We start from the raw sequence: 23,185 nt of genomic DNA, 5'->3' as shown, positions 1-23,185 counted from the left end.
AAAGAGACAGAATCAGGCTCTTTTCAGCTGTGACCAGCAAAAAGACCAGACACAATGGACTGAAACATGAGTGGTTCTCTATGAATATCAGTAAACACTTTTTCACTGTGAGGGTGACGAAGCATCGGTACACGTTGCCCAGGGTGGCTGTGTAGTGTTCATCCTCAGAGACAGTCAGAAGCTGTCAGGACATGGTTCTGGTAACTGATTCTAGGTAACTCTGCTTGAGCAGGGGTAGAGGATCAGATGATATCAATCATTCTGTGATTCTATATATCGGCCAGACTTCCATCCCCAGGAATTGCAGGATTCAGACATCTGAAAGTACACCTTCAATCTTTTCTCTGTTTTTTTCTACCAGCTTTATTATTTGTGAAGTAATTCCAATTCTTTTTCTCTCCGTCTGCATCACACCTGGTCTGATTATGACTTTTTTCTTATTCGCATTCTTAATAATACAAAAAAACACATTCTGTTCTCACAGTTTTGAGAAAATAGTCACGTCAGATTTCTGGAGAAAAGGAAGGCGCAATTTTTATTGTTCTCTCGTGTGGTGTTTGTTAGTGTTGGATTTCAAAAGTATCACATTTCAAATACTACAAAAGGGTTCAAAATCTTTGATTAGTTTTCAAATAATTATTTTGATTTCTAGAAATGTGGTCATATTTCCTCAATTCCATCAATGTTTTGGCTCAATACATGTGTTTTATTTACATTTTGTTTACACAGCATTCAGTTTTGAATGAACAGCTCAACAGATGACATTTTAGATTTGTCAGTATTGTTTTATAGTTTATACTAGGTTAATATTATTATAATACATAGTTGTATTGCTTTTAGGACACGACTTGTTTAGCCTTCACTACTCTAGAAATGGTTTATTTTTGAATTTGTCAGGACAAAACTTTCCAAGCTATGGGCACATTACAAACCTAAACAAAGTCCAACTCTTTTAGATTAAAATCCAAGTTTAGGTTAGTCCATCAGGGAGAACAGGACAATGAGTTGCTGTTTCAGGAGAACTTTCACCTAAAGTCATAGGTATGTTTTAGGTGAAAGGTCAACTGTTTGAACAACTCAGAAGATTTTAATTAATACTTTAGCAGAAGGTTATGATTTCTGAATCGCCTGCACCTTTCACTTTAAGACATAACTATTTTCACATCTTAGGAAATATAAATTTTATGTCGATGCTGTAAGTTTGTATTTGTGTATTTGTATTGTAACTTTGTATGTGCTATAAGTTTTGTATTTAACCATAATACAAACCTGTTCTAGGGATTCTATTTTGCTGTCTTTGATTTGCAAAATATCTAAAATCCTTCTGTCCTTGAATTCAGCTTTCTGCTTTTCTCTGGAAACAAACAAAAAAAATAGACAATTTATTAGTCATAATTTGCAGTTAATCATTTGAATTTTTCATGTCCTGATAATGAATGTCATTTTAAAGCACAGAAAATTAAATTATCTGAAGCTGACAGGCCTTGCAGAATTAATCAGGGAGCATATGGCAAGTGACAGCAAATTACATCTGTAAACAGCTAACACAACTTTGTTCAAAAAGTGACAGAAGCAAGAGGTCTTAAAACACATTTTTAAGAAGCTGAAATTTATCTGTCTCATTCTTTCCCAAATACAGATTGAGTACTTCTCCAGAGACTGCGCAAAATGCTTTTTACCCTTCTTGACAATGTAGAGCCAACTAAGCTGCCTGGCTTTGCGAAGTTCATCTCTCAGCTACATGGCATTTCTATGTTTGAAACAATATTTCTGGAAATCACAGATAACTCTTACTATCTTTCACATGGACAGAACCTATAACTTTTACTGAAGAACAAAATAAAAAAGACAGCTCGGGAGCTTGGGTAACAGTGAAAACTATAGTCTCTATAGTCATCTCTGCAACATTTTGTAGAAAAACAGCTGATTTTAATGCTTTATTTTAAAAACAGGCTCATCTTGTTGAGTGTTAAATGCTGATGTTCTGACTGGCTTCTTCTATAAGGAGAAAGAAAACAAATGATGTGAAGTAAAGATAGACAGAAATTCCTTAGCACAAAACAGACTTCTCACCATATATCTGCAACAAAAGGTCTGAGAAATACATTCCTTAAAAATGGACACACACTTCAGGCTTCCTCAGCACCACAGGTAACACAGAAGCAAAAACTCATTCTGACTATCCCTGCTCTCACAAGCCAGTTAAACCTCCATCATGTTTGGATATAAGCCACCCCTAGAAGCCAAAGAATCCTCCCTGTGCAACTCTGCCTAAGTGGGAGTTTTACATAGGTGGAAGGAAATGAAAAGGTGGTACCCATGACTCTATAAAATCTGATGAAAAGTAGATAAGAATATCCATCTGTGCACAAAAGGCTTGATCTGCTGAAGCATTGTGTAACAGAGACCAATAAGGATAGTAGACACACGGGTAATTATTTTGCTCCACTATTACATATCACTATATTCTGCTGTTAATAGTGATTTTAAAGGCTAAACTATGCTGTCCTCACAGGTCAACAAATAATAGTTTGGGCTTGTTTTTTAAATACAGTTCTATGACTGCTAAAATAACTAGTTTGATCTTGAGTAAACAAATAATTAAATAAAAATGGTACAGAATTTAAAACAAGGTTTTTGGAAACTGAGTTCTCACAGCATCAAAACTGTTAGAGACTGCTATCCTGCAAGTACAGCAGTATTGACATGTTGTAGCCCTAGAAGAAGACTAAGAAAAAACTAGCTGAAAAGATATGTGTTTACATTACATTTAGCTAGGAGAAATAAAAGTGTATGAGATCTTAAGCACTTGTATATGCCCCTTAAAAAAAAACCCAGCTGACCCACCCTGCTTATAATGTGTAACTAGTTTACAGAAATCACATTCCCAAGTCAAGTTTTTAAAAACTGTAAAAGACTTTCTAAGAAACTTATAAACCTTTGTACTGAAAGAAATCAGACAACTTCAAAAATCAGGAGCCTGTAAGGAAAAAAAGTCTGTGAATTAGATTATTTGTATAACATTTATCACAGGAGTTTGTGTACATTCCTGAAACAGGAGTAATGTTTGTGACGAGTACTCTAAATTACTCCCCATCTTAAATGAACCAAAAACTGCTCCAGCATAAAAACACCAATGCTGCTTCATACTTAATTACTTTGCTGTAGGGTCCTTAACGGCTACCAACAATTACCCTTTTTCAAAGAAAATAGTTGCAATACACAAACCCCAAATATTCTGGGAAGGTTTCATTCTCCATAAGCACATTACACCATAATCTTTCTGAGGAAGTGATGGACCTTTATTATTTTATCTATGTCTAAACTGCAAGTATTATAGCATGCCAAGTTTCCTCAGTCTTAAATACAGCTAGACAGCTTAAGAATTTAAGATTAGACGTATAACTGCACAATACAAAATTATAAGAGCTTCAGAAGACAAAAAACAAAGCAAGTCTTTACTACAAAGTACTTAGAATAGTAATGCATAGATATAGAAAGAATCAAACATCAGCCTCATGAACCACTGAATAGCATTGCCTCCAGTGCTCAAAACTATCCCAATTTTAACAGCTGACACATTCTGTCCATTCCTTCATTCCCACAGTGATGTGTTTCCTTCTCCATTTTAAGTCAGCTGGTTCTATTTTATATTTCTACTTAAATTGAACTATTGGTCCAAACTTCTCTAATCACTATCTCCTATCATAAAGTCAATCTTTCTAAAAACAAGGCCAATTAAACACAAATACTGGATAATTAACTAGCCTCTTAACTCAACTATGCAATCACCATTTGAAAATTTATTAAACTTGTTTTCTAATGGATTAATTGATCTGAAAACCTGACAGGTCAGGCTCAAAAGAACTCAACAGTTGGGGGAGTTGTTTGGTTGGTTGGTTTGGGATTTTAAAATTATTTTAAAAAGATAATGGTGAGAAAGTGAATTAACCAGCCAAGACACAAGCAAAATAACAAACTGCTCTGTGCAACTGAAAAATGGTATGCACAGCTAATTCTGGTGGATTACTGGTAGTTAATTTATGGAGCCCTGTGACTTTAGGGCTGCATGGAAGAGGTTTGAAGAATTAAGTCTGGGGAGAAAAAAAAAATAGACCTTTGTTAAAGCAAATAACCATGCCTGTAACAAAGACACACACTAGCCAATGGCTAAAAGTGCATTTCTAATTTAATACAGTATTTTCACCATTTATCCAATGCTCGATCAAACAGTCCTTCAAAAAAAAGTGTCAAGGAACAAAGTCTATAAATACAGACCTATAATCACTATAATGAGTGGGAAACTTTTCAAGTAAATTTAAGTTTTTCTGGCTTTCTAGTGTTTTCTTTCAGACTCTCCAGTTAGCACACATGGGGTGTTGTAGTGTCCTCAAAAATAGTTTCACCAGTTATTGCGCATAGCTAAAGAAAACGTCCTAATTACCAGAATTTAAGTACACTTCAGCAGCAGCTTCTCCTTGTAGCATAGGATAGCTTCCAATGCTCATTACAGAACAGCTCCCCATAGACACTCAAGAAATTTGCACTTACTGGAACTTACAGATCATATTTGGGTCTGCTGTAGCACCTTGAAATGTGACTTGATAAGAATTGCAGCACTCACTCCATCTTATTTAGGAAGGACAACAAACACAAGAGAAATATACAGAATTTATTATTTGAGCCATTATGTATTTACAATATATTTTTTAAAGTCCACTGAAATATGGAGGGGAGGAAATCAAGCACTGTCAAGAAGCTGATGATGATCAATGACTGAGACAAACTCCTGTTTAGCTAATTAGAACCACTGATGAGCAATAATGATGTGAGCTAAGAATATTTACAGACTTCTTTAGGATGAAAAATGAAGTGAAAAGAGGCTGTCAATTTGTACAATCAGTTTTCCCATGAGTACTACCTATTTTAAATGTTTAACACAGATGTATTTACCTACAAAGAGTATCAACATTCGTCTCCCCACCAAAATGAAGAAACTAACAAAATATTCTTAAGCTTAACACTTTTCCTGTGTTATAGTTCTTTTCCTCTGCTATGCTAGGATGCGACAGGATAATATTTTTTAAGGTTTTGCACAATATTTAATGGCTCATCAAAAATGAAACATTAGATTATGAGGAAACATTTAACTATGAATGAGGTAGAAAAAAGAATATGAAATACGAAAACCTTAAGATTTTAGAAGACAGAAGTTTGCTGAAGTTTATGAAACACCATGCTTTCTATGTACCAGAGGTCTTAATCAGCCAAGCAATTAACCATTTGTCAAGAAAAAGTAATACAGTTGTATATAATTATGTCATTTTACAGCAATTAAATGAAAATGATTTTAACTAATAAATTATATTTGCTGTTTTACACATTTCACAAATAGGTACTTTCAGTTTTACATAAAGCAGAATTCAAACAAAAAACAAAACACACATGCAAATTTGGCCTCAAGTAGCTAAGAAAGTTAAGGCTACATTGCAAACTTTGCAAAATGTGGTAAAATAATAAAGGCTATTTTTTTAAAGTATTTCTATATAATTATAAATAAATCACTCCGGGTAATATTTTTACTTTTGAGAGATATTTCTTTGAATCTAAAGGGCTGCAGAACTAGAAAGGCTACAAAATGACAACCTGCGAGATACAAGATTTAATTTCATTATTACATCCCCCAGTCTAACAGTTTCCAACATTTTACAGACTTAAACAAGTGCATATATTCAGCATTGCTATTAAACAAATAATGAATCACCCATGTACAAAGTCAAGTTGCAGAGCACTATCAATGTTACTGCAAACATGGCACCAATACTGTAATCTGCTGCATACAACCACGTCCCTGCAGTTGCAGTCAGTGGTTAGCAGAAACAGAGCCTATGCCTTAATCTTCCAACTAGAAACCTTATTGTGCTTCTGTGTAGCAGTTAAGAGACAAAAAAAAATATTGAAATAAATATTTTTCATTTAATAGGAATTTTATTTTCACCTCATATTCTAGAAGATCCTTACATATCATGATGAATTATGATTTATGCATAATATCTTTTTCTTTTAATGCTTACTACTTAGTAATACTACGTGGTACTACTTACTACTTTTTAAAGATTTCAATAACATGGAGCGAAAAAATAATTTTAATTAATACTACACATTTTACACTTTCTTAAGAGAGCAGTTATTTTCTACAGCAAAGCTGCATATACCTATTTTTGTTTCTTTACAAAAATAATTTAACACCTAATGAAAGAAAAATTGTAAAATTAAATTATTTCCTTAGTAAACTATTTATAAACTCAGACCTATGTTCCATGATATGTACCAAAATGGAAAAGCATAATTACAAAAATGTAATTTTTCTTACATCTCTAACTTGATTGATTTAATTCATTAGGTGATTTATTTTAAGCAATGTACATAAAATACTAAACATGTTTTTACACTAGAGTAGTAAAGAAAATAGGGACATTTTTCTCTAATAATTTTGCAAACATTTTTCATCTAAAATACACAAGTCTCTCACAGTGTTCAAAATATTAACAGACTGCTTAACATCTGCACATCACCAGGGTTTCCCCCAAGGATTTTTAAATGATGCCTGCCTGTGCTGAATAAAGTGCTAACTTGCACCTTGCATTTCAAACTGTGTCCTGAGCAGCCATCCAGTTGGTACAACACCAGCTGAATTCCCAGAGGCCACTGTTCAATCAGGCTTGACTACAATTATCATGTCAATATTTTGTGCTCCGATATGCAGATATGCACACATGCAGGCTGCGTAATACCTTCTTCTCCATGGAATGTTGACTTATGTTCAATGTTCTGAGAATTTTTAATGAAACAGGGTATTAAACTTTCATCTACTGTAGAAATCACAATTATTTGACCTTAGATAGAAAGGTTGTACTCTTATGATCTATTATTCTGTCCACTTTGAGTCATAATAACTAGCAAGTCCACTTTATTTTAAACTCAGAGTGACAGATGTGAATAGCCTCTAAAAATGTGTTAGATCTTGTTTACTTCCTTGTTTTCTTGTCATTGTTTCCTGTTAATTTGCACAATAGTAAAATGATAAGCATTTTAAGAAAGCTTCTGAAGGTGTTTATCATCTAGTCAAAAGACTGAAGAAGGTTTTCCTAAATTATTTTTAATTAACATCAGCAATCTATACTACTCATTCACACAGCACATTCACTTTTCCCTTTACATAAAAACTACTTGTCATTTAGTATATTTGCATATACTCAGTGAGAAATTTGTGCCAGCCTGTTTAATGTTTCTTCTGCAATTTGCTATTCATACGATGTAACAAATCACAGCATAAATTCCTCCGATCAAAACATTCTTTAGTTGTCACTGATTGTTCTTCAGCCATGTTTTTGTCCATTTATACATCTTCAGACAGATGTAACTTCCCAGGAAGACAGCAACAAAACACTCTCAATCACCTGCTCTAACATTCAGTTGACATCGTTTCTTAGAGTGGCCTGAAGTGACAAATCCGTTCTTGCTCATTGTTAAGACTTGCAAGACATTACACACTTGCACTTTAGATGTGGAAAAACATTTACGTAAGGCAAGCTTGCCAAATATAACTATGTGTAAGGAAATCATCTAGCATAATACAATCTCCATTTACATCTACAAAGTCTTGTATCACTGGCACAGTTTGATCATTAACGGATCCTGCTACATTTCCCTTCCCCAAGAAAGGAAAGGAATCAGCTAGAAGCCCTAGAAGAAAATTAGAGTCAGCTGACCTGTCAAAATTTCATTAGAAAAGACAAAAGTCTTAAAGGAAAGCTCCCAAAGTTGCAAGAATACTTACATAAAAAAATATTTTGTATCAAAACCTTTGATACCCTCATTCAAACCGCAACTCCACTTGAGTTTATACATGCATTCACCTGTGAAAGGTACATTCCTTTTTTTCCAACTCGTCATCAAAAAAAAAATTTGTTTCAAAAGGCAGTGAACTAGAAATAGCATGCTTTTTACATAATACTGAGATCAATAGTATTTAAAGTAGCTGGAAAGTATACTAACATGAGTAGTACTTTTACAATGGCTTGTTTGAAAATACCTGGAGGCTTTTACATATCCCAAAGGCATTTCTCATTTGCACAGTAAAGATAATTTTTTGTTTATATCTGAATACTAAAATGGGAATACAGTTACAGTTATCCAGCAAGAACTGCAAAGATTGCTGAAAAGTAAAATAGCATTGGTGTATTACAGGAATCAACAGCACCAGCTATCTTTTTGCAATTTTAGGGCATGCGAACTTCTATTCTGGGACCATGAAAGCATTTCAAAATAGCAGACAAATAATGGAAACATACTATTAATTCCCCCCTACATCCCCTCAAATTATACCTTTTACATTTTCCTGGTTTATTTGAGCAAAAGACACTATAAGGAATTGTTTAACAGTACACATATAAGCTACAAATGTAAACTGCCTGACTATATAGCTAGTACTGCCCACTCAGTATGTCCTAACATTTTTTTTTCTTCTTTATCATACATCCATGGTGCACAAAGTTCTAAGTGAACATTTTGTCCCCTCACACCTGCATCTTTTTATTCCTGTCACTGCAATCTCCTGAAGAAAGCCTGGGTGTTACTTTCATCAATTTAAATACTGAAATCCTCAGGACAATATTGCTTGGCTCATTATATATATGATTTAGGATACACATACTATGCTTTCTTAGATTCCATCTGCTTCCATTAGGTAGCTGGTTTCTGATGTCATGTAGTCTGTAACAAAGTTGTGGTGGGTACTAAACCTTTCCAGCTATGGAATTTTTGGTAGAAAAATCACACTGAGAAATGAAGCTATGCAAATATTTGGGGTATCTCTGTCACAAACAGAAAGAACAAGTTTCAAATCCACTTCGTTCTGTTTGTATCCACCTCAATCTCCTAGTAAGCAAGTGCAAGACATAAAATGTTATCAGCTGGGATACAACTGGGTCAATATTGTTCCTAGTAGATGAGAAGGGGAAAAAAAAGTCTCTAAGAAGACTCAAGCTGTCTTTTTATTAGATTTCAGTGTAAATTTTCAACTTCCAGCTCTTGTCCCATCAACTGTAAAATACAGAAAAATAAGCTGTGAGCAGTACAGATCTGCATGACTGACATGCTTCAGGAATCATTTTCCTTATATTTGTTACTTGGTAATCCCACCTCTTTACTCTTTAAATCCACATATTTTTCCTAGATTAACACAGCCAGAAAATCACTTGTCCTGTAATTTTCTGGACAGCAGCAGTGCTAGGTAGCAGATTGCCTAGAAATCTAATCAATGAACTGGAACTGAGATAAAGTGTCACTTTAGCAATATAAAAAAAAGCCTACTGCCATAAGTTAGGGAATAAGACAAAAGCTTTTCTGAAAGGATGAGAACATGGAGAGCTACAGTCATGAAACAGAACCTACTTAGGAAAAGATTACAGAACGTTGTATCTAGAAAAGTTAAGAGAGAATATATGGGGCTGTAATTTGTTTGTGCAGAGGATTCACAGTTTATGCTGGGCTAGAAATTATTTCCAAAGCAGGAATTGGACTGTTCTCAGGCAAAAGAAATGAAGTTACATGATTAAAAAGAAAAATACACACTATTGCTCTGTCAAATCAAAGCAACCCCAAAGTTCAGAGTCATGATTAGTAAAACTCCTATATACTGAATGGGTTTTATCCAAACCTATTCCAGGATTCTCTGGGGTAATAATAATAATGATAACACCTAAAAAGACACTGTGGCAGCAATTTTGCTTTTTTTAATTCCGTAACTTCGAGAAGCATGGAAAAGGTAGGATATGGATGTATAGCCTTGAGTTCACATGAGGTGTTCTAAAGCATTAGTGCACTTCTGAGAGGAGAGAGGACATAAATATATTGTCACTGTTTCACATAAGAGTACCAATCAGCAGCTTCTACTCAAAGTGCAAAGGACATATACAGAATATATCATTACCTCTGCGTACATTAGACTATTATTATACAACAGATCTCTGCAGCAAGTCTTCCGACACACTGAACACTACATTAAGAGGGTTTCACAAACATTTTGTACCATGGCAGAAAAATTCATCTCATCATCATGCCTGTGGGCATCAGGATGGTATCTGAGAGCCCCAAGTTCATTGCATCAGAGTAATACATATACAATTATCAATTTCTGTTCTAAATAACGTATAAAATAAGGCAATGGATAACCAGCAACCATAAAAATATTCCTAGGCATGAAGATAAACAAAGACTAACTATATAGGCATAGAATTCAAGAACTCTAAATAATTCATTGTGTTCACTATTATGTAAATTCATACTTTCCAACATCTTTATGCTGCAATTTGTCCTACTATTCTGATCATTTTTTATATGCAACAAAAAAATGTTAATAAGCCTGAACATCTCTCCTTCTATCTTACTAAGTGTCACATTAGAGAACTAAAATTTTCTACTTTGTTCAGCTATCTATAGAATGTGGTTAAGGCAAAACAATTTTTAGTATTTTCAGTATAACTGTGCTTATATACATGTAATATTTTTTTCCATAAATACTATACTCACATAATTTACCTTCTGGTATTTTTTTGTTTGATGAAGGAAGATCAATACTATCACCACTGCCCTCATGAAAGTATAACCAAATTTTACCATGAAACAAGTCAGTAAGAATCTGCACTTCAACATAAATAAAGGATGATGTAAATCTGTTTCTAAGTCTTCCTCATATATTAAAATTACTTCCCAAATGAAAACATGCAAGTAATGTGAAACTAACACACTGTCCTAGAAGCCAAGCTAATACTCTGTGCAGGTAAAGTGTCCCACCAGAGAGCCAGAAGTTATTTAACATCATTCTTGGTGACCACATGTGAACTCTCAGGTAACAGCTACCTTAAAATAAGCTGCATGTGTGTACATCATCAATTTCTTCCACCAGATAAGAATGCTTTAGAATATTAACTCTAATTACATGATTACACTATTTTTGACAAAATTTTTATGGCTTTACACATGCAGGGCAGAAGATGAAACAACACTAGAGCGAATGCATTCCCAGCCAAAGAACTTGATGCTGTATTTTCAGAACTGGAAGAACATTTACTGATCAAGTCCAGAAAGGAAAAATGTGAAGAAACAAAACATGCTTTTCAAGATCAAAGCACTGAACAGGAACCCAAAGGAGCTTGGGCCCCTCCTGGCTCTATGATAAGCTTTCCAAGTAACAAGGGTAAATCATTTAAAGCAATTAAATTCCACTTTTTCTTAAAAAAAAAATTAAAATCCACTTTTACATTTTAAAGGAGAGAACTCATGGCACCTTGTGACACAGAACAGACAAATCTTTTGACTAGAACTGAACTGTGACTGTCACATTACCAACTCATTCATATTCTTATCTTTGGCCTACAAAAATTTTGAAGTAGTAAATAACAGCGTTCCAAAGGAATCAATCACATACTGTAATGGTTAACTGACATTTATAGCAATCAGATGATAATACACAAGTACCATGAAGAAATCATCATCACTAATGTCCTCAGAAGAGTCATCTCCTCTGTAACCATGTCTTAGCCTTTCACTTCTTTAAGAATACAGATAAATAAAATTTTTACATGTAATTGTATTCCAACCACTTACGAAGGCCAGAAAATGTCATTTACCTACTCTTGCTCTTACAACAGAACAGAATATGCAGTACATTTCTAATTTAAGAATTGAATTCAGCTGTATCACACCAACCCCAGTGAAAACAGATTTTGAAGTATAATTAATTAATAACTAATAATAACTAATATGCCAGATAGACCCTCAGCAAAGGGAAATATGCTGTCTCCCTGGAGCATGGGTTAGGGACATCACTAGGAAACTTTCTAGTCTGCTAAGGTCCTCAGATTGTTACCCATTAGTGCTCTTCCACGTAAGCAGAGATGAAACTACAATCTGTAGTTCAAGAGCCATTAAAAGAGACTTCAGGGCCCTGGGACGGTCAGTCTGCAGCACAAATTATATTTTCGTCTCTCCTTCCAGTTGTGGGCAGTGATACTGAGAGATTCAGATGAATCCAGTCTATTAATACGTGGCTCTGTGACTGGTGTCACCACCACAACTTCAGATTCTTTGACAGTGGGTTTGCATACACAGCACCAGGCTTGCTAGCCTCAAACGGAAGTCACCCTTCCCAAAGAGGGAAGAGGGTCTTTGCCCGAGAGATTTCACAGCTGATCGACAGGGCTTTAAACTAGTTACGAAGAGGAAAGGGAATAACAATAACAGGCTTGTCTTTGACAAGCTGTGGGATGACACACCAGGGTTAGAGCGACAGGATGTTACTAAAGGCCTGCAACCAGTTACTTGGAGACAAGCTGGGGATGTGGCAGCACAGCTGAAGTCTTACACAGCTGAACCAGGAGCTCCTGAGGTAGTAGAAGCCAATGGGGACACATGAACAGAACACCTCAAGGGAATTAAGGGGTGTTCCACCAAGAAGGTGACATGGCCAAAAGCCCAGCTGAGATGCCTCTACACAAACGCAAGCAGCACAGGCAACCAACAGGAGGAGTTAGAAATCTGTGTGCGGTCAATGGGTTATGATCTGGTGGCAATTACAGAGACATGGTGGGACAGCTCACATGACTGCAATGTGGTCATGAATGGCTCTGTCCTTTTTAGGAAAGACAGACAAACAACGCAAGGTGGTGGAGTTGCTCTTTACCTGAGAGAGCAACTGGAATGTACTGAGTTCTGTCCAGGGGTGGATGAGGAGCAAGTTGAGAGTTTGTGGGTAAGAATTAAGGGACAGACTAGCATGGGTGATACTGTGGTATGTGTCTATTACAGGCCACCTGATCAGGGTGAGGAAGTTCATGAGGCCTTCTACAGGCAGCTGTCAGTAGTGTCTCGATCACAGGCCCTGGTTCTCATAGGGGATTTCAACTACGCAGATATTTACTGGAAGGTCTATGCAGCCAGATATTCACTGTCCAGGGGGTTCCTTCAGTGCATCAATGATAATTTCTTGATACAAATGGCGGATAAGCTGACCAGGAGGAGAGCACTGCTGGACCGTGTCCTCACCAACAAGGAGGGTCTGGTTAATATTCCAGGACCCTTTTTTCCATGCTCAAGATCAGTGCATCCCAACAGGTAGGAAATTAAGAAAGAGATCCATGAGACCTGCATGGTTAACCAGGGAACTGCTGGGCAAACACAAGTGGAAGAAGAGACTCTAGATCATGGAAGGAGTGGCTGGCCACTTGGGTCAAATACAAGACTGTGGTCAGAGGATGTAGGGAGGCAACTAGGAAAGCTAAGGCCTCCTTGGAATTAAACCTTGTGAAGGAGGTCAAAAAGAAAGGGCTTCTCCAAATACATTGCACATAAAACTAACACTAGAGGCAATGCAAGCCAACTGCAGAATGAGGTGGGTGTCGTAGTAACAGAGGATACAGAGAAGGCAGAGTTACTGATTGCCTTCTTTGCGTCTACCTATACTGTTGGAGACTGTTCAGGAGTCTCAGAGCCCTGAGGCCCCAGAGGAAGTCAGGATAAAGGAGGAATTTGCCTTGGTTGAGGAGGACAGGGTTCAGTTAGGACACTTGAACATACATAAATCCATGAGCCCGATGAGATGTATTCGCGGGTGCTGAGGGAGTTGGCAGGTGTCATTGCTACGCCACTCTCCATCATCTCTGGTAAATCGTGGACAACGGGTGATGTGCCTGAGGACTGGAGGAAAGCGAATGTCACCCCAGGCTTCAAGAAGGGCGAGAAGAAGGACTTGCGTAAGTACAGACCGCTGAGCCTCACCTCCATCCCTGGAAAGGTGATGGAACAACTTATCCTTGGCGTTGTCCCCAGGCATATCAAGGATAAGAAGGTCATTAGGAGCAGTCAGCACGGCTTTGCCAAGGGTAAGTCATGTTTGACCAGCCTGATAGCCTTTTATGAAGACATAACCAGGTGGAGAGATGATGGCAGCGCAGTGGACATGGTTTATCTGGATTTCAGTAAAACATTTAACACCATCTCCCACAGCATCCTCATAGCTAAACTGAAGAAGTGTTGTCTGGATGATCACATAGTGAGGTGGATTGTCAACTGGTTGAAGGCACAAAGTCAGAGAGTTGTGGTCAATGGTACAGAGTCTAATTGGAGGTCTGTATCTAGAGGAGGACCTCAGGTGTCGGTACTGGGATCAGTACTACTCAACATATCAATGACCTGGATGAAGGAACAGCGTGTCCCATCAGCAAGTCTGCTGATGACACAAAAGTGGGAGAAGTGGCTGACACACCAGAAGGCTGTACTTATGAGGAAAGGCTAAAGGAACTTCAGCTTGAAGATGAAGAGACTGAGGAGTGACCTCATTAATGTTTATAAACATGTAAAGGGTGAGTGTCAGGAGGATGGAGCCAGGCTCTTCTCAGTGATGTCCAATGACAGGACAAGGGGCAATGAATACAAGTTGGAGCATAGGAGGTTACACAAAAATATTAGAAAAAACTTTTTCACTGTGAGCGTGACAGAGCACTGGAAGAGGCTGCCCAGGGAGGTTGTGGAGTCTCCTTCTCTGGAGACATTCAAAACCCACCTGGACGCTTTCCTGTGTGACCTATTCTGGGTGATCCTGCTTTGGCAGGGAGGTCGGTCTTGCAACATATTCTAGGTACTTGAAAAAATTTATCAACAGACTTTGTGTAATACGTTTTCAAAATCCTACGGAGTTCTCAATTAAAAAGATAAAGAATATGGTCTCAGTGGGGAGGGGGATGTTTTTCTTTCCAGTATGATAAATCTCTAAACTCACCTTTCCACAATCAAGGTGACAGCCCGAGTAAGATCTGGACTTGACGCTTGGAGATGTTTCCATAGGGACCACACAAATTCTTTATCAGCCTTACAAACAGAAAGAAAAAAGACAAAAATACATTAAATGCACGCTATGCCTTTTATAGACAAAAAAATTATACTGTGCATATTCAAAAGACAATTCAAAAAAACCACCTATATTCAAGGGAGAATTCCCTACAAGTTACTTATTGTCCTGTGAATAAAGAAAACAGTAAATCATTCTCTTGAATACTGTTTTAACTTTACAGAATTTTGAAGGAAGACAAAGACCTACAATCAACAATGAAAGAGTATGCAATGTGACATAAGGCAGCAGCCTTATTCATAATTCAAACAAGGCTGCCTTTTCCTATATAAATTACTGGTACTTCTAGCAGCAGGACAGAATTTCTATTAATAACCATTGAGTCTGGAATACATGCTTCAATATCACATTTTACCATGTGCAGCTCTTAGATTTTATTTCAAAATAGACAGTAAATCAGTCTTCTAATACACACTCAGCTAACCTGCATTATACAAAAAGCTTCTGGAAAATTTCTCAAGTGAGAGCAAGAAAACAATGTTCTTTAAAAACAGACAAAGTTTGTGAAAACTAGATGCCAACTAAAAGCTTTTACAGATTTATGTTTTCTACTACATGCAAGTTTTTAGTTTGTACTGCTGTATTTCAGTTTCAATGCAGTTTTCTTACTGGAAGCACCAATATTGATGTAGTTATGTTACAAATTACAACCACAATGTGTTAATTATATAAAAATTTTAAGGAAAAAATCTGCAGAATATGAAGATTTGGCAAACAATAAGAAAACATACGTACATAAATCACAGACTGGACTAAAATCAAACCTGCTAAAAACAGCCTAACATAAAATTAAAAATTATTATGCCAAAATTGAATGAGTGTGTTCACTAAAGACGTGGAGAATCAGAATTGTTTTTGCATTATTATTTCAGGCACATTATTTTTGTCAATACTCTTGACTTAGATGACAGTTGGATCACATTTTATGACAAATTAATGCAGAACACCACGAAATTCCAAAAGGTTCATATACTTTTTCTTGCAACTGTATCTATTTCCCTGCCTCCTCCTTCTCCCAAACTTCTGGAACCTACTCTACTAATATTGCAGGCACAGTGCTGACAACAATGACAACACCGAGGTCGCGGGTTCGATTCCCACTCGGTCCCCATGTGTTGCCTGGTCTAGTCGAGAGGTGGCGTCCCTGCCCAGGGCGGTTGTACTAGATGATCTCTAAGGTCCCTTCCAGCCTAGGCCCTTCTATGGTTCTATGATTCTCACTAAAATCAGCTAAACAAACAATACAGTATCTCACCTCTGCACAATTCTGCCTTAATTCTGATTATCAAATGAGGATCTGAGTTCCTAATTTCACCTCCACTGTTTGGTTTCTTCATCAGTTTCTCACTTAAATTTCTTCCTTGCCTGATTTCTCATTTTTTTATGAATAAGAACAGATTGCACCTTTAGTCATAGGTAAGCCCATGATTTGAAATACCTACAAGTAACACTCTCCTAAGACACAACAGCTCAACAGAACTACAAGTCTGACAGGCCTCACAAGAGTCAATAAAGACCATACACCGTATTCGAGTAAATCTCAGGAGTAGAAATCGCTTTTCTTATTTTTTTTATGTCTTGTTTTCATTTGGTCCTGACCAGTTTTCCCTTCTGGAAAGCACGTTTGAACTTAACAATGATACCAGTTCCAGTGCACAGCAATCTTCATGGTTTTCTTTCTTTCAGAAGAAAAAAAAAATGAAATCTAAAGCTCTCTCTAAAGCTAGCAGACTTCTATCAAGATACATCAGGGAACTGAGTCTCAATTATTTTATCAGGATTAACACAACAGCCAAATAAACTGAATTACGGATTTAACGAACTTGAGCAATGATTATGGAAGAAATAGAAGATGGGTGTACCTATTTTCTCCATGACTTATGAGGAAAACCTCAAAGATTTATTTTTAAACTTCTGATATGTCTTTCTTTCAAATTTAGAAATTCATATATCCTAAATTTTAAAATTGCAGAAAAGTAAGGCAACACTGAACTTATGGGAAAAGATGAGCAAGTGAGAAGTAAAGAGTGTTAGGACTGCTGACTTAAAAACCACTTCCTCTTTCAATTACTGTCATTCCTAGTTTACATTTATTTAAATCTTTAAATGCATTAACTTCTTCAACAAAGCAATGAAGAAACTTTATGGAGTTTGCCTTACCAAGATATTGCTGTAAAACCAGAAAAATTCACATGCCTACTGTAAGAACACTCATCACTAACAAAGACTACTAGCTTTCTGATTGTGTTAGAAAGTAAATAAAACAGGCTCCTGCCAAAAAGATCTTATCATTCAAGATTATTTATGCAAACTGGACTATAGCAGAGTTTGTCTTTCATAAAACCAGAGAAATTTCACCTGTCTTTTTTGTTCATTTTTGCTATTTCAGAACAAGACTAAACAATTAACAAAAATCTTTGAGTAGAAAGAAAAGGAGGACATACCCTTGAAAAGGATAACACTTTTCACCAACCTAATGGTCTTTGCAGTGTAAGGGCTCTTTTCAAAACCTAAACTGATCCTGCTGCATGTAAGCAGGCAGATAATAACTATATGATGCACTACAGTGCATGACTGTATTTACTTTCTGAAGAATGGTAACACCAAAACTAAGCCATAGACCATAAAACTAAGAACTCATACGACTTCACATCAGTATCCAAGTCTTTATTCAGTAAAAGTGCTAAAATTAAGCAAGGAATTAAATTAAAAGATAAACTAAGCATCATATTAATTAGGTTACACAGTTCAGGCATAAAATACACCCTCTCATTGCATGTTATCACCTTATGCCACTACATAACCTGGAATTCTATGAATCTGAATCCAAAAATGCCTTCCCTTGCCACCTGAGAAGTCACAACATGTGTACACTGTGAACCAGGCATGACCTACTACTTCTTCTCATGCGGAAACAAAATAAAAAATAAAAATGTTTGTTGCATTTGGAAAAACTGCTGCAGGCTTCCAAAAAAGCATTAAGATCCAGGCAGAACTCATATTCTGAGTATTTCTAACATCTAAAAATATCTTGTATTTATGCTGGGAGCCCAGCAAAGAAAAAAACAGAAACCCCAACAAAAAAAAACTCACTAAATAATAGCAATGGAAATGTTACTTCTCTACAATTATTTAGAAGGACAGTAAGACAGTAGTTCTTACATGCTAAAAGACATCACTTAGAGTACAAGAAAACCTCTGAACCATGACAAAGGAACAACCCCCTATAACCAATAAACTACACTTAATTCCAATTTTAAAATATTTTTAATTCAGCACTCTCAGTTAATCAGTAGTATAGAAAGCAGAACTGAATCAATAGTAGTGCTTGCGTATTTTATATCTTTAATACACAATTCACTGTATTTTTACACTAAACTACTTAAAATCGCTAACAAATTACTCTAAGGGCCATGAAGTCGTCACAACACAGAGAAGCCCAAATATAATGAATTGCCAACAGTATTCCACCTGCAAAGGCTCAGACAATCAAAGTTTCTGATGCTGATTTACGAGGTCATGAGCTTTGTTTGGTTTCGTTGCCTGTTTAAAGATTTGGATTTGCTTACTATCATACTCCCTTAGCTCTTCCCTTTTCTGTCCCATATACATGAACGCAGAAGTAGCTGTTGGGTTTTCTGCGTATTTATTTTTTTACTTATTAGAAGAGTCAAGACATTTGGGCTTCTGTATGACTCCAAGACACACTATCAACACTCATTACAAATAGCACTCATTACAAATACTCATTACAAACACTCAATATGCTCAATACAAACACTTATTACAAATAGCAGGGGCTGCCTGTTGTCCTGCTCTGCAACTTGCCACACACTCCAGGTTCCAGCTGGGGAACTACACAAAGCATCAGAAAAAGAGAGACTAGCACACAACTTCCAGACATGTACTTCCAAGCACAGCATTTCTCCACTACAATAAAGGGAAAATCACATGGAATTGTTCCTAATAAACAAATAGGTACAAAAAAAGATACATATATATCTATAGATATCTATCTACACATAATAAAATGAGATGGAAACATTCACATCCTTCCCATGATTTTTGCTGAGTATCCAGCTTATATTGAGTCTCTGGCAATCTAGTTTCTACCTAAACTTTGCCAGTCTTCCCAGAAATCAATCTTCTGATAATATATAAAATATGACGCTTCAATGAATATTGTCTTCCTAACGCGAACACAGTCATATACAAATGATCTCTTTTAACTGAATAAGCAGTGAAGATTAAACTCAAAGCACTTATAACTATTTCACAGACTACTTTCAAATTTATCCAATGAAGAGTAAAATCAACTCCCAGTTGTAACACATCAGTGAAATTCCCACTTCTTACAAGTTTGGCAACATTTCTGCCTCTGTTGAAAGAAGGGTAAATGAAGTACGAATTAAAAAGGCATCCTAACTTAAAAATAAAAAAGTTTGCTTGCAGTAAGAAATACTGAAAGTGAAAACTGTTCACTAGATAAACTTCAAAGAAACAGCTAAACAGACAGATTAAGTAGTGTCCATTTAAAAAAACCAACTAAAAAAATATAAACCTTCCCAAGCCCCGTGGAAAATAACTGAAAGAACGGTTGACTTTGCAGAACTGCAAAACACCACCAATTCAGTAAGTGCTGTTTATTTTTTAATTTGGCAGGAAGTAAAATTTAAAGTTACTACTGCAACCTGTAAATGAGCACACATAGAACTATAAAGTAATGCCATAATTGTATCAACATATTTTCTAATCTAACTCAACAAATATTTTCACTACATATTAGTATTTCTGCAAATGCACACAAAAAAAAAAAGCAGCATCCTCCCTAAGTGGACTTCTGCTAAAAGAATAAGGACACAAATACATCCTCAAATACATGTTACCAATAAAAAAAACACCCATCATTTGCAGTTAAAAATCTGTGACCTTTATTACATAAAAAGGAAGTTTACATCTAAATGCAGAAAATTTGTCCTTATGACAAGAAAACATTAGTAAAGCATAAGTCAATGAATGGTATTTTACCATAAAATGTGACTTCCTGCTCTGTAACATGCCAAACATTAATAGCTAAAATAGTTTCATTTAAATTATAAGTAATTAAGCATTTTGTATAACAGAATGAGTATTAGCAAGAAATTACTACGTTTTTGAGATGAAAAGAAGTTTAAACAGCCTGTTTAAGCTCTTGGCACAATTAATGGACTTCTTAAGGCTGTTCCCTGAATGGTCTTGGGAGCCAAACAATTTTTTCTGTAAAAGGGTTGCTTTGACTGTCTGAAGTTGGCACAGAAAAACACTGCAGCTGTCAAGGCCTGGGATGTATCAATCTTGAACACACCTAAGGAATATTCAGCCTACTCAAGTGTATGTTAACAGCTCGAGAGGTCAGCAAGAGTCTGCCTTGAACAGCTGAGAACTATATACACAAGGCAGAATACAGATGTCATTTAAAAGTTAGCAAAAATCACTCATTAAAACTAAGATTATTCACAACACATCTAGTATCACACAAAAACCACTCACCCTGATATCAAGTTTGCAAGCCAGAAATAAAGAATTACGAGAGAAAATACAGAGAGCATGGCGTATCCTGTGAAAAGTAGGATTCTGCATCAAGCTACAGTGGAGTAGTTGTAGTTCACCACCACACTGAAAGACACAGAAGCAAAGAGCACCTCAGGCCTTCAACATGTTCTTTGCAAAGCAAACTAGATTTTTCTTACTAAGAGCAGCAAGCTCAGAAGCAGGAGCAAACATTAGATGAGACACCCATAAAGGTGACATGGCATGACTCACTACAGCAAAAGTATTTGCTTGCAAATGAAGTTTTGAGCTTATTAAAAAAAAGTGGTGTAACATTTGATGCCTACCATGTTCAGTTTTAGGCCCTTCACACGAAGAAAGACATTGAGACACTGGAGTGTGTCCAGAGAAGGGCAGTGGAGCTGGTGAAGGGTCACGAGCACAAGTCTTGTGAGGAGCAGCTGAGGCAGCTGGGGCTGTTCAGCCTGAAGGAGAGGAGGCTGAGGGGAGACCTTATGGCCACCCTCAACTACCTGACAGGAGGTTGTAGCAAGGTTGGGGTCAGACTCTTCTCCCAAGAAACAAGTGACAGGACAAGATGAAACGGCCTAAAGTTGTGCCAGGGGAGGTTTAGATTGGATACAAGGAAGAACTTCACTGAAAGGGTTGTCAGGCACTGGAACAGGCTGCCCAGGGAGGCAGTTGAGTCACCATCCCTGGAGGAGTTGAAAAGACAAGTAGATGTCACACTTCGGGACATGGTTTAGTAGCTGAATTGCTAAGGCTGGGTTCATGCTTGGACTTGATGATCTGAAAAGTCTTTTCCAACCACAACTACTCTATGACAAACTAAATAATCTCTCTGGCTTGCAAGCAGGGAAAGATAAATACTCTAAATTAAGACAATTTCTTTTTGGAAGACAAATCAAAGCATAAATGCTGCTCTGGATATTTGGTATCAGAAGTATTCAAAACTCTATCAATAGTGTATATAGTTATTTGTCTAATAGACACTTGAAAATTATCTGAAAATAGGATGTTTTGAGTATTTTTACACGGCTTTAAAAAGGAGAAGTAGCTGATGTTCTCTTAAAAGTAATGATACTGAATTGCAATCAGAAAAGCTGTAAAACTAGCAGTGAGAGGAGTGCCAAAAGTATAATCAGTATCTCTTTTTGCTCAGAGGAACTAAGACATTTCCTGGACTGTCATGACACGGCTAATGAATTAACATCACATATGTCAGATCAGTACATTCACAGCAGGACGGGACAGAAATAAACATGTACTAAGTGTTAGAGAGAAGTTATCGGGTAAACATGTACTTATCACACACAAGACTATCCTCAGTGAACAGCTAACAGTAAATGACTCCCCTTGCTCTTTGGTGAACACACAGTCAGAATGCTCTACATGACTTCATTGACTGGTGCAGCTGTTATACTGACAATTGCTTTTTTTCTGAGTACTCCACATTGAAAACGTAACACTTGGCTGATGTTAAGAATTGTTTCAAAGAGAAGAGGATAGGAGAGAGCAATGGGTTCAGTTCCAGCTGTAAGGGTTTGCTTTAATCCCCTTATAGGTCAAGGATAGGATAACATATCTGTCAGCTTTCATTTCAAGCTATAAATATCTAAACTACTTCAATTAAAACTAACAGTAGTCATTGAAGTAATTTGGATGAAAGATGCAGAGAATGGAATAGGATATGAATTTTCTAAGCCACATAACTGCTTTCTGGAAGTGCTACAATTCTGAGAGTTATTTTAAGATATAATGCTTTGGATTAATATAATCATAACTTATTTGTGCTTTTCAATGCATTTGAGAATAAAGGAATGCACAGGTAGTTTTACCTTACAGACAATATAACTGTAGGCATACATTCTAGTATATCCGCTTTGAATTTCCATGAGAAATCAAGTAGAATTTGGGCCCATCACATCAACTCTACCTGAAATGACTTCATAAGTCATGAGCTAAACAGTACCTAAAATAGTTGAAAGAGTTTACACTTAATAACAGCAAAGAACAACAAGATTATCAGAAGATTATCAAGATTATCGTAAGAACAACATATCTCCTCCTGAACCAAAATATAGTTTGATAGGAAAACCAGATCCGCTATAGCCATTCTTCTCCAGGCTGAATCTGTAACTACATGGTAAACATGGACATTTGAGTCTTCTAGAAGCATTCTCAGTACATCTGGAAAAATTACAAGCAAGAGGCTATTTCTCTGCATATAAAACACAACTTCCTTTATACAGAAACAGCAATGTTTTGCTGTTCCCATAAAAAGTACCTTTTTATTCATGCCTATCTCATGGCAGTGAGCAGTCCCCAGTGACTGGAGTGATGGGAATACCACATCCTTTTTCAAAAAGGCTAGAAATGATGACTCTGGGAACTACTGACCAGTCAGCATCACCACAGTGACCAGTAAAATCACTGAACAGATCCTCCTGGAACCTGTGTCGAAGCATATGGATGACAAAGGGAATTAGAGACAGATAACATGGCTTCACCAAGGGCAAACTGTGCCTGGCCAATCTAATGGCTTTGTAAAATTGAGCAACTGCATCAGTGGACAAGTGAAGTCTACCTAGACTTCTGTAAAGCCTTTGATGCAGTCCCCTACAACATTCCTACCACCTCATTGGAGAAATACGGGTTTGATGGACA

The 23,185-nt window shown here is 36.6% G+C and overlaps 1 protein-coding gene across 1 annotated transcript in view; it reads right to left on the bottom strand.

Annotated features, from left to right (window-relative positions):
- Window positions 1-14,928, bottom strand: part of LOC104271489 (centlein-like) — a gene marked incomplete at both ends in the record, with an annotated part of 76,529 nt that extends 61,601 nt beyond the window's left edge. The window contains 2 exons of the mRNA XM_009866173.1: window positions 1,270-1,354; window positions 14,840-14,928. Of these exons, the coding sequence (XP_009864475.1) occupies window positions 1,270-1,354; window positions 14,840-14,928 (174 nt within the window). The remainder of the gene's footprint in view (window positions 1-1,269; window positions 1,355-14,839) is intronic.
- Window positions 14,929-23,185: the final 8,257 nt, after the last annotated feature.

The sequence above is a fragment of the Apaloderma vittatum genome, unplaced genomic scaffold, assembly GCF_000703405.1.
Source record: "Apaloderma vittatum isolate BGI_N311 unplaced genomic scaffold, ASM70340v1 scaffold5003, whole genome shotgun sequence".
NCBI classification, from domain to species: domain Eukaryota; kingdom Metazoa; phylum Chordata; class Aves; order Trogoniformes; family Trogonidae; genus Apaloderma; species Apaloderma vittatum.
The sequence above is the reverse complement of the archived record's forward strand: the minus strand, read 5'-3'. Positions and strand labels throughout refer to the sequence as shown.